Raw genomic sequence first — 13,057 nt, forward strand, 5'->3', positions numbered from 1 at the left:
ATGTTAAAACTAACCTGCTATATTTGGTCAAACATTTAGTTAACCCATTGCTAGCGCCTTGGCAGGACCAGACCAAATGATTTCATTAGCCTTGTACGGCCTATAGGCCAGATGTTCCCCTGATTAGGGGTCAGTGCCCCCAACTAGTCGTGTATTGCATATTTTGTTTTGTATTAAATGTTTTTATTTCCTGGCCAGTGTTGCTCAGTGGTTGAGTGTCCACCCATGCACCAAGAAGTCACTGGTTCTATTCTAAGTCAGGGCACATGCCTTACTAGGGGTGTGCAGGATGTAGCCAATCAATAATTCTCTCTTATCATTGATGTTTCTATCTCTTCTTCTCCCTTCCTCTCTGAAATTAATAAAAAAATATTTTTATTTGTTTGTTTGTTTGTTTGTTTGTTTTACAGAGAGGAAGAGAGAGAGAGATAGTTAGAAACATCGATGAGAGAGAGTCATCGATCGGCTGCCTCTTGCACACCCCCCACCAGAGATGTGCCCGCAACCAAGGTACATGCCCTTGACTGGAATCGAACCCGGGACCTTTCAGTCCGTAGACCGACGCTCTACCACTGAGCCAAACCGGTTTAGGCTGAAATTAATAAAAATATATTTTTAAAAGGTACAGATCTCATGTATGAATTGCCTCCCACCTACACAATTATACTTTGACACTAGAGGCCCAGTGCACAAATTCGTGCATGGGTGGGGTCCAGCAGGCCCAGGGGAAGGGCCATGGGGGAGTTGGCTGGCCCGCCCCTCCTGATCAAACTCCCAGTTGAACTCCTGGTTGAACTCCTGGTCCAGGGGACAAGTTACATATTAGTCTTTTATTATATAGGATATGTAGAGTAAAATATAACAGTAACAGAACAGGGTGATGGACATCCTGTGGATATGGCTCTGGATCAATCCCAGAAGCTAGCTTCTGGCTTAGAAGAGTTGTCATTACTTGCAATATATTGTATTACCCTTGGAAATGAGAGCACATTTGGCACCATAGGGAAATTGCAAAGTCAGAAAGGAGGAAGAATTAATATAGGCATTATGTTCTGATGAATGGATTGTGGAGAGCAGCTATAGTGTTTGGACACGTTCAATCCTCAGACTAATGAGAGGGCACAGTCCTCTCATGGCCACGTCCCAGCCTGGAGGGCAAAGCCCTCCCAGCACAATTATAGCCAACAGCTATAGTTGTAAGCTTGAACCTATGGTCCGAACACGTGGTCCCACGTGTCTGAGTGATGTGGGTGTGATAGTGTTCAGGTGTATGTAATTGAATAGATTTGAAACCCATGAGAATGTTGCAACCACCCCTTACTTTGCCTCATGGAATCTGGCTATAAAAAATAGACACAGCTTACAAGCTATGGCGCTGCCTCTCCATCAGAGAGGACAGCGTCCCACCCAGGCCCAGCTTTTTTCTCGTTTGTCTTTTTCAATCCTTCACCACCCCCTCTCAGGCTCACCAAACCTGGCTGAGTTAGCTTGGCACAATGAATGACTGAAAAGAAGGCCGTAGCAGACCCTGAAGCTTGTGGGAACTATACTTTCCCAACCTCAATACCACATACAGCCCCCAGGAAGGTCTGCTGAAATCTGTATGAAGACAGCGTATTTTCTTTCTTTTTTTAATTTTTTAGCCGAAACCAGTTTGGCTCAGTGGATAGAGTGTCGGCCTGTGGACTGAAAGGTCCCAGGTTCGATTCCAGTCAGGGGCATGTACATTGGTTGCGGGCACATCCCCAGTGAGGGGTGTGCAGCAGACAGCTGAACAATGTTTCTCTCTCATCGATGTTTCTAACTCTCTATCCCTCTCCCTTCCTCTCTGTAAAAATCAATAAAATATATTTTAAAAATATTTTTTATTTATTTCAGAGAGGAAGGGAGAGGGAGAGATAGAACATCAATGATTATAGAGAATCATTGATTGGCTGCCTCCTGCATGCTCCACATCTGACCTCCTTGTTCATAGATCAAAGTTCAACCACTAAGTCACACTGGCCGAGCAACAGCATACTTCTTTTTTTAAAATATATTTTTATGGATTTCAGAGAGGAAGGAAGAAGGAGAGACAGATAGAAACATCAATGATGAGCCGGGACCGGTTTGGCTCAATGGATAGAGCGTCGGCTTGGGGACTGAAGGGCCCCAGGTTCGATTCCGGTCAAGGGCATGTACCTAGGTTGCGGGCATATCCCCAGTAGGGGGTGTGCAAATGGCAGCTGATCGATGACTCTCTCTCATTGATGTTTCAAATTCTCTATCTCTCTCCCTTCCACTCTGCACAAAAATCAATAAAATATATTTAAAAAAAGAAAAGAAAAAGAAACATCAATGATGAAGCAGAATCACTGGCTAGCTGCCTCCTGCATACCCCCTACTAGGGATGAAGCCCACAACCTGGGTATGTGCCCTTGACCGGAATCAAACCTGGGACTTTCAGTTCACAGGCAGACACTCTATCTACTGAGCCAAACTGGCTAGGGCAGCATATCTTCTTATATTTGAACCATAACTGTCTCCTGAGCCATTTCCCTAATTAAATTTATTACCAAGGGCAGAAGAGTGGATTTTTTTTCCTGCCAAGTATTCATTCACTATATCTAATGAAATCATTCAGAGAAACCACCCTTATTCCACTTTCAGACCGTGTGGATAAACACAGAACCCAGACCTAAGTAAATCAGCACCTAACTTTTCCTAAGTTATAGTGATTGTGTCAGGGACGGGCACATAACCCAGAGCCAAAAATGCACAAGCAGAATTTTCTTTCTGAGAAAGTCTGCTGTTCCTCCCCACTAAGACTAGATATAAGAAGATGTAATATGAACTGCTGCAAATATGTTGATGCCACAAAGGAAGAGGCAATCCAGAGGAAGATGTAACTTATTCACTCACTGAACAAAAATCTATTGAGTACCCACTCTGTACAAGACACTGGTCTAGCCGAAACCGGTTTGGCTCAGTGGTAGAGCATCAGTCTGCGGACTGAAAGGTCCCGAGTTTGATTCCAGTCAGGGGCATGTGCGTTGGTTGTGGGCACATCCCCGGTGGGGGGTGTGCAGGAGGCAGCTGGTTGATGTTTCTCTCTCATCGACGTTTCTAGCTCTCTATCTCTCTCCCTTCCTCTCTGTAAAAAATCAATAAAATATATTTTTTTTAAAAAGACACTGGTCTAAGTGCAGGCAGTGGTGAAATATATTATATATTTCTGACATTTATAGAATTTATAATCTAGTAGAGGACATACAATAACAGCAAACACTTACATAGCAGTTACTATGTGTCAAGCACTACTCTAAGCACTTTACACATATCAATTCTTGTAATAGTAACAATCCTAACAGCATACTATCATTATCACTATTTTATTTATTTATTTTTAATATTTTATTTATTTATTTATTTTTCGGAGAGGAAGGGAGGAGAATTAGAAACATCGATAAGAAACATGAATCTGCTGTCTCCTGCACGCCCCCTACTGGAGTCCTATGTATTTATAGGACTCCACAACCAAGGTACATACCCTTGAACAGAATCAAACCTGGGACCCTTAAGTCCACAGGCCAATGCTCTATCTACTGAGCCAAACCGGCCAGGGCCCATTATCCCTATTTTAAAATATGAGGAAACTGAAGTAGATAGAAGTTACTTCCCCAGGTCATGCAATAAATAATGGAGCTGAGAATCAAATCTAGGATATTTGGCTCAATAACCTGTGTGCTTATTCACCATATTATAAACTACCTTGTCAAGAGGGAAGAAAGGTCCTATGAGAAAATTTAACCAATCTTGTAAGGAACAGTCTAAAAGGAAGAGTCTTTTTCTTTAAAAAGAAAAAGAGAATACTAGGCAATTGGGGACTGAAAAAAATTCAACTGAGCTGAAAAAATTTCACTTGAATCAAGTGACAAAAAAATGGGACTGGGAGTGACTTGGTCAGACTGGCGCCATGAGGAGATTGGTAAGATCAAAGATCCTGAAGACCCTGAGGCAGAAATGAGTTTAGTATATTTAAGAGATGGAAAGCCAAAGTGGCTGAAGCCTTAGGAGTAAGCCTTCAATGTATGCAAGGACTGTGGATTAATCTAGTTGGAAGAGGAGGCCATAGGCACCATCTCCTTCCAACTCTATCCCCTTAAATCTTTCCACCGTCACTGCACTATTTAAGTAAGATAAAATGACACCTATTTGGAACAAGATTTTGAATCAAGGAGGGGTTATTTTTGCTTTTCAGATGAAAACGATTAAGCATTTTTTTTAAATGCTGACATGAACACAGCACAAAGATAAACTGTCCATACAGAAAATAAATTTATGGAAAAAGGTTTCTGAAGGTGCAAAAACATTTAGCCTTAAGATATGAACATTTATTGACAACCTGCATTGTGTTAAATTCTAGATTCACATGAACATATATTTTTATTATCATCTTCATGTTACAGGTGAGGAAACTGACACCTGAAAAGTTTAAATAACTTATCCAAAAATCACATAACTTGTGTCAAACTGAGATATGAACCCAGACAGCCTGTGCTTCATTTAATTAGCTTCTCCTAACCTCACAAAATACCAAATTCTCCCCCAATGTCAGTTGAGGGAAATTTTCTGGGAAAGAAGAGAATTAACAAGACACTTTGACTCATTTCCTCTAATTTTTTATCCTCCCTGGGATTCTTCCATAGTATTGTCTATTGCCAGAACTGTAGTATTTAATATGTGTTCCTTGAGTAACTTTGCATTTATGTAATTAAACTCTTCATTCACTGTTTAACCTGAAATTTCCCTTCACCTTAATTGCAGCTAAATGCATTTCCCCTTACTGTCCATGAAAGATTTTGTATTTTCCTGAGTGCTGGCTGTCCTGTATTTAGTGGCGTCTTGGTTTTTGGGCATATGGGTGCCCAAAGAACATCCAGAATATCATGTTCCCAAAAAGCTGTTTCTTCCACTAGTAGAGCAGGCAGCCTGAAAGCTGGAACCTGGTGCCATGTGCAAACCATCAGTGTATTTGGCTGCCCTGGCTCTGTCAATCCTGTGTCACTCAGCTTCTCTGGACACAGCCTCCATTCCTAAAACAGCAGCCTAGCCAGCTGGTTCTCACCATCTTCCAATCCTTCTCTCCTCTCTGTCCTGTATCATCAATTTTTTCCTCTCTACTATGAGGTCATTGCTATGAACAAACAAAATTGCCCATCTTAAAAAAAAATAAAATAGCCGAAACCGGTTTGGCTCAGTGGTAGAGCGTCAGTCTGCAGACTGAAAGGTCCCAGGTTCGATTCCGGTCAAGGACATGTACATTTGTTGCCGGCACATCCCCGGCAGGGGGTGTGCAAGAGGCAGCTGGTCGATGTTTCTCTCTCATCGACGTTTCTGGCTCTCTATCCCTCTCCCTTCCTCTCTGTAAAAAAATCAATAAAATATATTTTAAAAATAAAATAAAATAAAACTCTCTCTTAACCCTACTCCTTTCTCTCCTCTTCGGTTACCACTCCCTTCTGCTCTGCATCTCTAGGAAGAGTTTTATATATATTCTGGCTATCCTCAATTCCTCCCCTCTCATTTTCTCTTAAACCCATTCCATTTATCCAGATCACTCTACGGAACTGTTCCTGTCAGGTGACCAATATCACACACACACACAGTCCCCAGGATGCAAGCGATGGGAGAATTTTGTTTGTTTTGTTTATTGGTGTATCCCCAGAATCCTGACAGGGCCTATATACAGCATATACTTAATGAATTCCCATCCTCTTCAATTCCCGCAGCAGTTCTCTCTCCATTTCGAGAGTCTGATTGAGAAACTCCAAAGGATGAAGGGGGCTTTAGGCCACAAATCCGCCAAGGTAAATCAAGCTCCTCAGGCCGCTAAGGCAGTCTGGGGGAGCCTAGATGACTAAACAGTTTCTTCTCCTTTTGCAGACCCTCTGCCTTTTCTCCAGAATGGAAGGACCCCAGGGAGGAGACAGTAGCTGAGGTTTACAGCCGGGAAATATCGGGAGAGCTGCTCATCAGGAACACCGACCCAGGCATCACTCCTCGCAGGAGGCTCGCATACAGTGAAAGTGAAGACGGCCGGATGCCGCTCCCGACCGTGAGACGAGTTCAGTGTGGAACTGGGAGAGGATCCTGCAAGCCTGAGGCTGGAGAGGACTAAAATGACCCTTACGGAGCCCGGTGGGTCAGTGCCCGCCGCTTCGCCACCACCACGACTCCTTCGGTGCTCGGGTTTCTCCAGCTGGGTGAAACCTGGCGCTAGGAGAACGATTTCTGCCGCGTGGCCTTGTGGGAGTTGTAGTCTTTCGGGAGACTGTGCTAGAAGGACCTTTTATAAAGCTGGCAGAAAAGAAAAAAACAAAACAAAACACGATTTTTATAGGACTCCAAAAACGATCATCATGCTCTCACTCTAAATAATTACTTCTCCCTTTTCTGGGTCTCGGCCAGTTTCCTGAGTAGTTCTCCCGCACCCCCTCCCCACGTCGCCGGTGCCGCCCCTCTGAGGGCCAATCCAGCTCTCTCCACTCGCTGCCGTCCTGGCCAATCGCAGGGGAGTTCCCGGTCAATTCCCAGAGTGCTTTGCGGCTGTGATGGCTGCCCCGGGCCGGCGCGGGGCTGCGCTCTTCCCCGCGGTGTTAGGGCTTTGGCAACTGGGCCCTGTCGCCGCGAGGGAGTGGGCGACCCGGTTCCCGTCCCTCCTGGGCTGTCAGCGGAGGTGCGTGTCCTGTGCTGCAGGCGCCACTTCCTCTGGCCCCCTCCTGGCCTCAGCTTCTAGGCGTTATGGCCCGAACTCGGCCCTGGATCGCATCCTCGGACTCTCTCAGCCCGACAGTTCGTTAACCTTGACTCCTCGCGTCCCCGCCGTGTCCATGAACAGAGGTAAAGGGCTCAGATAGATTTGCCCGAGACTGTCACGGTGTTTATCACTGAAAGTACCGTATCGGGGAAAACCCTCAATCTGGGGATATTATTTTTGGCCCTGTGTTACAGAAAACAACCTAAAGACCTAGCGAGAGAGGAGCAGTGAAGGATGTCAGAGGGGAGAGGTACTAGGTTCTAAGAGTTTGGAAGCCAGAGGGACAACCAGAAACACTCACAAAACACGGGATTGAAGGACCACAGGCCAGGCACACGTGGGAAGCTGACTCTATCCAATAAGTTACCCTCTGTACTTGTCAAGACACAGAACTACACCTGGGAAATAGCACCCTCTATTGTAGAGGAGTAGTATAGACTAGATCTGGTATGGAGTCTGGACACATAAACTGGTCATTGTAAAGCAAGGTCACAAAAAAATAAATAAAAAAAAAGGGCCGAGACCGGTTTGGCTCAGCGGTGGAGTGTCGGTCTGCGAACTGAGGGGTCCCGGGTTTGATTCCTGCCAAGGGCATGTACCTTGGTTGCGGGCACATCCCCGGTGGGGGGTGTGCAGGAGGCAGCTGGTTGATGTTTCTCTCTCATCCTCTCTGTAAAAAATCAATAAGATAAAAAAAAAAAAAAAAAAAGGCTCAGAATGCTTTCAGAGCCTTCATTACTCCCTTAGGTAGGTGTGACTGTCAGGATTGGAGGGATGTCTGGCTTTATTTGGTCTGTGTTCTCGTGTACAAATGTATTTACAGGCACAACCACACAGGGTAGTTCCACACAGTAATTGAGTTTTGTTTGTTGGTTTGTTTTTTAGTAATTGAGTATTAAGTGCCAGGGATTGTGCTGAGTGGTTTTACACAATTTCTAATTGTCTAAAGAAGGTTATAAGTAGGTATTGTTAATATCATCATTTTACATATGAGAAATCTAAGGAATTTAGAGAAGTTAGAGGAGTTGATAAAATCATATAAACTAATTAATAGACAAAGTCTCAAAGCCACATCTCAGCTTCAACCTGTTACCTCATCTTGTATCCCTACTCCCTTTGTGGGTGGGTAGGACTTTGTGCCTGACAGGATCCAGATTGTACTCTCCCTCATTCCCCTCCTGTCCCCACATACAGATGAGCAGAATCACCTCTTGGCTCATCCCCCCAACATGCCTGCGAATCCCCGCGTCCTACGAGTGGCCATTCTGGGTGCCCCGAATGCAGGAAAGTCAACGCTCTCCAACCAGCTGCTGGGCCGAAAAGTATGCTACATCCTTGACAACCCCTCTTTCCCCACTCCCCCTCCCCTTTTCATCTCTCCATGTGTTGTTTTAAAGGGACTGGGACCTCACTTGGAACTTCTTTGTTTCTGTCAGGTGTTTCCTGTCTCCAAGAAGGTGCACACCACCCGCTGCCAGGCTCTGGGGGTCATCACGGAGGAAGAAGCTCAGGTGGTGGGTACCTGCAACAGGACAGAGGGTGCAGCTAAAAGGACCTCCCTTAGTATTAGGCCTGAAAAAATGACGTTTAGACTCACTTCTGTGAGGGAAAAGGGTCTCCTTTCATTAAGGCCTGGAGCAGTTGTCTCTGTACCTTTCCCCTCCGGCATCTAGTCAGAAAGGTCTCATTTTCTCTTCACTGCCTACTAATCTTCTGTGTAATCACAGTCATCATCTTCCTGGATCCCATCTACAATTTCAGCAAAGTTAGAGGGTAAATATCTAGTCAGCTTGGCCAAGGAGTGGGGGGCAGGAGGTAGGGGGAGCAGGCTCCTGACATGAAGGGCGGCCTTTCTCTCACTTCCAGTCATAATCTTTCCTCCTGAGGGCAGGGGGTCTGAGAAACCTTCTTTTCTGATTTTTAGATTCTACTTGACACACCTGGCCTGATCAGCCCTGTTGAAAAAAAAAGGTAATTGTTATGGAAATAAGGTTATGGGGGGGGGCATATTGAAGAGTGGGTGGGGAAATTCCATCATTGGGGCTGGAAAAGCCCTTTATCACATCCCATCCCTCATCAGGGTAAATCAGTCATAAGGCCCCTCCTGACTTATATTCGTTTGTCCCTCAGGCACAATCTGGAGCTCTCTTTGTTGGAAGATCCGTGGAAGAGCATGGAATCTGCTGATCTGGGTTAGGCTCAAGATGGGAATCTGAAGCCCATTCCTGATCGTTTGGGAGAGGGGCTTGGCCAGAGCTCACGCCCTGGAAGTTCTTGGGGGGTGAGGAAAAGAGCGGTCATGTCTTTGTTCTCCCCACCCTTCCACCTTCTCCCAGTCATAGTCCTTGTGGATGTCTCTGACAAGTGGACTCGGAACCAGCTCAGCCCCAAAGTGCTCCAGTGCTTGACCCAGTTCTCCCAAGTCCCCAGCATCCTTGTCATGAACAAGGTGAGCACCACTTATCTGATGAAGGCGTTTACTTTCCTTCCGGGGCCCCCGCCTTGCTGACCACACACCCTCTGCTCATTCCCCATGCCCAGGTAGATTGCCTAAAGAGGAAATCAGTTCTCCTGGAGCTCACGGCTGCCCTCACTGAAGGGGTGGTCAATGGCAAGAAGCTCAAGATAAGGCAGGCCTTCGGGTCACAGCCAGGCATCCACTGCCCCAGCCCAGCAGCTCAGGACCCAAACACACCGTCTGGGAGAGGCCCTCGGAGGACTGGCTGGCCTCACTTCCAGGAGATCTTCATGTTGTCAGCCCTGAGCCAGGAGGATGTGACAGTACTAAAGGTCAGTCGTGGCCATGGCCTGGCCTTTGGCTCCCACCACGTGAAGACAAGCCTCGGAGTCCCTATTGGAAGCGAGAGTGAGTAGGAAAGTCCTGGTTGGAACTGAGATGCTCACCTACTCCCTCTGTACCCACAGCAATACCTCCTGGCCCAGGCCCGGCCAGGGCTCTGGGAGTTCCACAGTGAAGTCCTCACTAGCCAGACACCTGAGGAGATCTGCTCCAACATCATCCGGGAGAAACTCCTAGAACACCTGCCCCTGGAGATGCCCTACAGCGTGCAGCAGGTACAGCCCGGGGAGAGGATCTGGGGCTCTCCACCAGTTGCACTCAGAGCAAGGCAGCTGGGTGCCGGGGGTGGGGTAGGGGTTTGGATCTGTCTGACTGACGTTTCCCTGTGCAGAAAACCATTGTGTGGGAGGAAGGGCCAAGCGGGCAGCTGGTGATCGTACAGAGGCTTCTGGTGCACAAAGAATCACATGTGGTAAGCAGGGCTGGGCTTGGAGGAGAGAGGAAGGCTCTCTCAGGCAGGGGTTCTCTTCCTGATAGGGAGCTCTGATAGCCAGCTCAGGGTCCCTCTCTTTTATCCCACCCTCAGAGGATCCTGATTGGCCCCAAGGGGAGCCTGATTTCCAGGATTGCAGATGAGGCGGGCCGCGACCTCATGAACATCTTCCTCTGTGACGTTCAGCTCCGCCTCTCTGTGAAGCTCTCCGATGGACCACCCTCTGCTCTCGCAGCCCATGCTTCTGGCAGGAGCTACTGACCAGGATTGTCCCTGCAGAGACTAGTGGGGGGCATGGTACTGACTGACTGGAACCCGTTAGCTCAGTCCCCAGCTAAGGCCTCTCACTGGGACACAGGCACTTTGGTCTAGAAGTTGGCCCCTTGGTGGGAGCAGTGCCTCCTGCTTCCTCCCGTCATTGGGCCCAAAGTTTCTCCCCGAGTTGCCAGTGGGTAGCAGAGAGATCTATTTTTTTTTTAATTCTTTATTGTTAAAAGTATTACATACGTCTCCTTTTCCCCCCATTGACCTCTCCCCAGCCGCCTCCACCCCCCAGAAAGGAGATCTTTTCCTCCCTCTCAGATCCTCCCCCTGAAGTCACACAAGGACCCACGTGTCCCGAGTGAGGTGGTGCCTCCCACCTGTTCCCCCCACATCCTTGTTGCCTCCCACCCCTCATGCTCCCCATTCTTGGATCCAAATAAAGTTAAAAGACAAGCCTTCTGCTTCTCACCTTTATTTCTTTAGAACAGAAAAGAGAAAACCTACCCATCCCCTCACCCCCACCCTGTTGTCCGAGCTGGAGTCTCCCTCCCTTCCAGTCGTCTGCTCCAGGGTTCCGAGTTCTCTTCTTGGCACGTTTTCTGGGTGCAGCAAAAGAACCGTTACCATTACTAAACTCAGTAATGGTAACGGTTTCCTCGCCATTCCCAAGTGCCCTGTGCGCAGGCAGGCTGTGCTAGGCCGCGGCGGGCGAGATGGGCTGTGGCATCCTCCGCCCCTCATCAGGCTCCAGAGCCGAGGGGGCCCGGGCTAGTACATCATCTATACTGTAGTGTCTCATTGCAAACTTACAGTATACGATGATATCCCGGCCAGGGCCCTGCAGGGTCACAGGAAGCGGCTTGGAGAGCGCTGCAGCCGGGAAGGCCAGGGCCTGGGGGCAGAGCAGGACGGTCCGGACACACACAGCTCCCCTGTTCTGGCTCCACAGCTCCTGGCCTAGCACTTTGATTCTGTAGTCAAGAGCTTCCCATGTGTGCCGAAACCGGTTTGGCTCAGTGGCTAGAGCGTCAGCCTGCGGACTGAAGGGTCCCGGGTTTGATTCCGGTCAAGGGCATGTACCTTGGTTGCAGGCACATCCCCAGCAGGGGTCGTGCAGGAGGCAGCTGATCGATGACTCTCTCTTTGATGTTTCTAACTCTCTATCCCTCTCTCTTCCTCTCTGTACAAAATCAATAAAATATATTTAAAAAAAAAAAAAAAAAAAAAAAAAGCTTCCCATGTGGGTACGGGGAAGGGAACTGGCCCAGGGAACTCTGCAGAGCAAGGACCTGAATGAAATCGGCCGTAGGGACCCAGCACGGCGTTAAACCTGAGATCTCATAATGAGGGAGAAGATCGCCTCAGGTTAGACCAACCCACAGACCCAAAGGAGGGGCACTCACCTAGGCAGGAACTGCAGACTGGAGAGGAAGAGACGCGGTCCCTGCCTCTACTCCCAAGTGTTCGCCTTTTAATCTATTGGCCCCTCCTCTGGGTGTGGCACTTGCCCCTGGGGAAGGCCCTGCCTCTTAACCCTTTCCCTGCTGAACACCTTGGAAGGAAGGTCACTGGCCCCTCTCCCTATTACGCCCTTTCTCACATGCTCTTATGGGCCTTGCTAAGCCTAGGATCCACTCTTTACTCTCATCCCATAAAACTGGCCACCTATCTGCTGGGCCAGGGAGGAGAAAGAGCAGCCTCATCCCATTTTTCAGGGCTTATGAGAATTGCTGGTGGAGGTTTTTTGTTTTGTTTTGTGTTTTTATGGGACTGTTAGTTGAATCCAGTAAGGTAGGGAGGATCCTTACAGCTGGATCTCTAGATTCCTGGGACATGCTCTGTCCTAAATTTCAGTCCCGAAGTCCCTGTCTACTTTTGTGCTAAGCCCAAGGAGGCCAGACCTAGGCAGGCAGACCCCTGGCCCACCTCAGCCATGGCAAGGTCCTCTAGGTATGTGCCCTGCCGGGAAATTTGAAGGCAGCTGAATCCCAAACTCTTGTGAGAGCCCACATAAGGGGGCACTTAGATCAAGGCACTTAGCCTGGCAGTATTTGGTTCTCTGCCTCTGGGGAAGATGAGACTCCTCAAAGCAGGGCTTCTATTAGACCCCATTCTTGGGGGACACACATCTGTTTCTTCCATCTTTCCTCTCCTAGACAATCTGGTCTGTGTTCTGGGAGGCAAGTTACCCTCCTTCTCTGCAGGGGAAGATGAGGCCAGGATGGGGAGTGGGAGGCGAGACCCAATCTTCTGGTTCCTTGGAGGTGTCCTAGCTCCTGATGCCACCGAACCTTGGCACATGTTTTTCCCTGGTTGGCATGATCTCCCCTCCTTTCTTGTCTAGTTAGCTCCTGTTCCCACTTCAGATATCTAAAGGTCACCTCTTCTGGGAAGTCTTCCCTGGTTAGTTAAACCCCCCAGTTATGGGCTCATTTATTTGTATGATTATTTGCATTAAGTAAATAATTATGAGGGTCTTATTTATAAACTAATGTATCTCTACCACAGAGTAGGGACTAGACATTCATGTCAAATGATTGACATGGAACCGAACCCGATGTAATGTGGGGGAGGAGAGAGACTTTGGCCTGGGAAGGCAGATGGACTAAGGTGTTGCTCTCTTAGGCAGGTCATTTTCTCTCTTGGACTGTCCCTGTTCTCCTTTGTAAATAGCAATAATAGCAGTCCCCAGTTCACAGAG

The 13,057-nt window shown here is 47.8% G+C and overlaps 1 protein-coding gene and 1 long non-coding RNA gene across 3 annotated transcripts; one reads left to right on the forward strand and one right to left on the reverse strand.

Annotated features, from left to right (window-relative positions):
- The first annotated feature begins 6,555 nt into the window (after positions 1-6,555).
- ERAL1 (Era like 12S mitochondrial rRNA chaperone 1) lies at positions 6,556-10,811 on the forward strand. The gene is made up of 10 exons (XM_084862984.1): positions 6,556-6,882; positions 7,994-8,121; positions 8,236-8,313; positions 8,724-8,770; positions 8,930-8,991; positions 9,136-9,248; positions 9,341-9,589; positions 9,725-9,874; positions 9,991-10,071; positions 10,186-10,811. The coding sequence occupies exons 1-10, from the start codon at positions 6,594-6,596 to the stop codon at positions 10,351-10,353; spliced, it is 1,365 nt and encodes a 454-aa protein (XP_084719110.1). The 5' UTR covers positions 6,556-6,593; the 3' UTR covers positions 10,354-10,811.
- Positions 10,812-11,166: 355 nt separating this feature from the next.
- Positions 11,167-11,985, reverse strand: LOC311611180. Of its 2 annotated transcripts, none has more exons than XR_014793077.1 (2): positions 11,760-11,985; positions 11,167-11,396 (listed from the first exon to the last, which is right to left on the reverse strand). It is a non-coding gene; the product is annotated as an uncharacterized lncRNA (long non-coding RNA). The 2 variants fall into 2 exon arrangements; XR_014793078.1 differs by having other exon boundaries at positions 11,167-11,536.
- Positions 11,986-13,057: the final 1,072 nt, after the last annotated feature.

This window comes from Pipistrellus hanaki (assembly GCF_964339955.1).
Source record: "Pipistrellus hanaki genome assembly, chromosome: 16".
In the NCBI taxonomy this organism is placed as follows: Eukaryota; Metazoa; Chordata; class Mammalia; order Chiroptera; family Vespertilionidae; genus Pipistrellus; species Pipistrellus hanaki.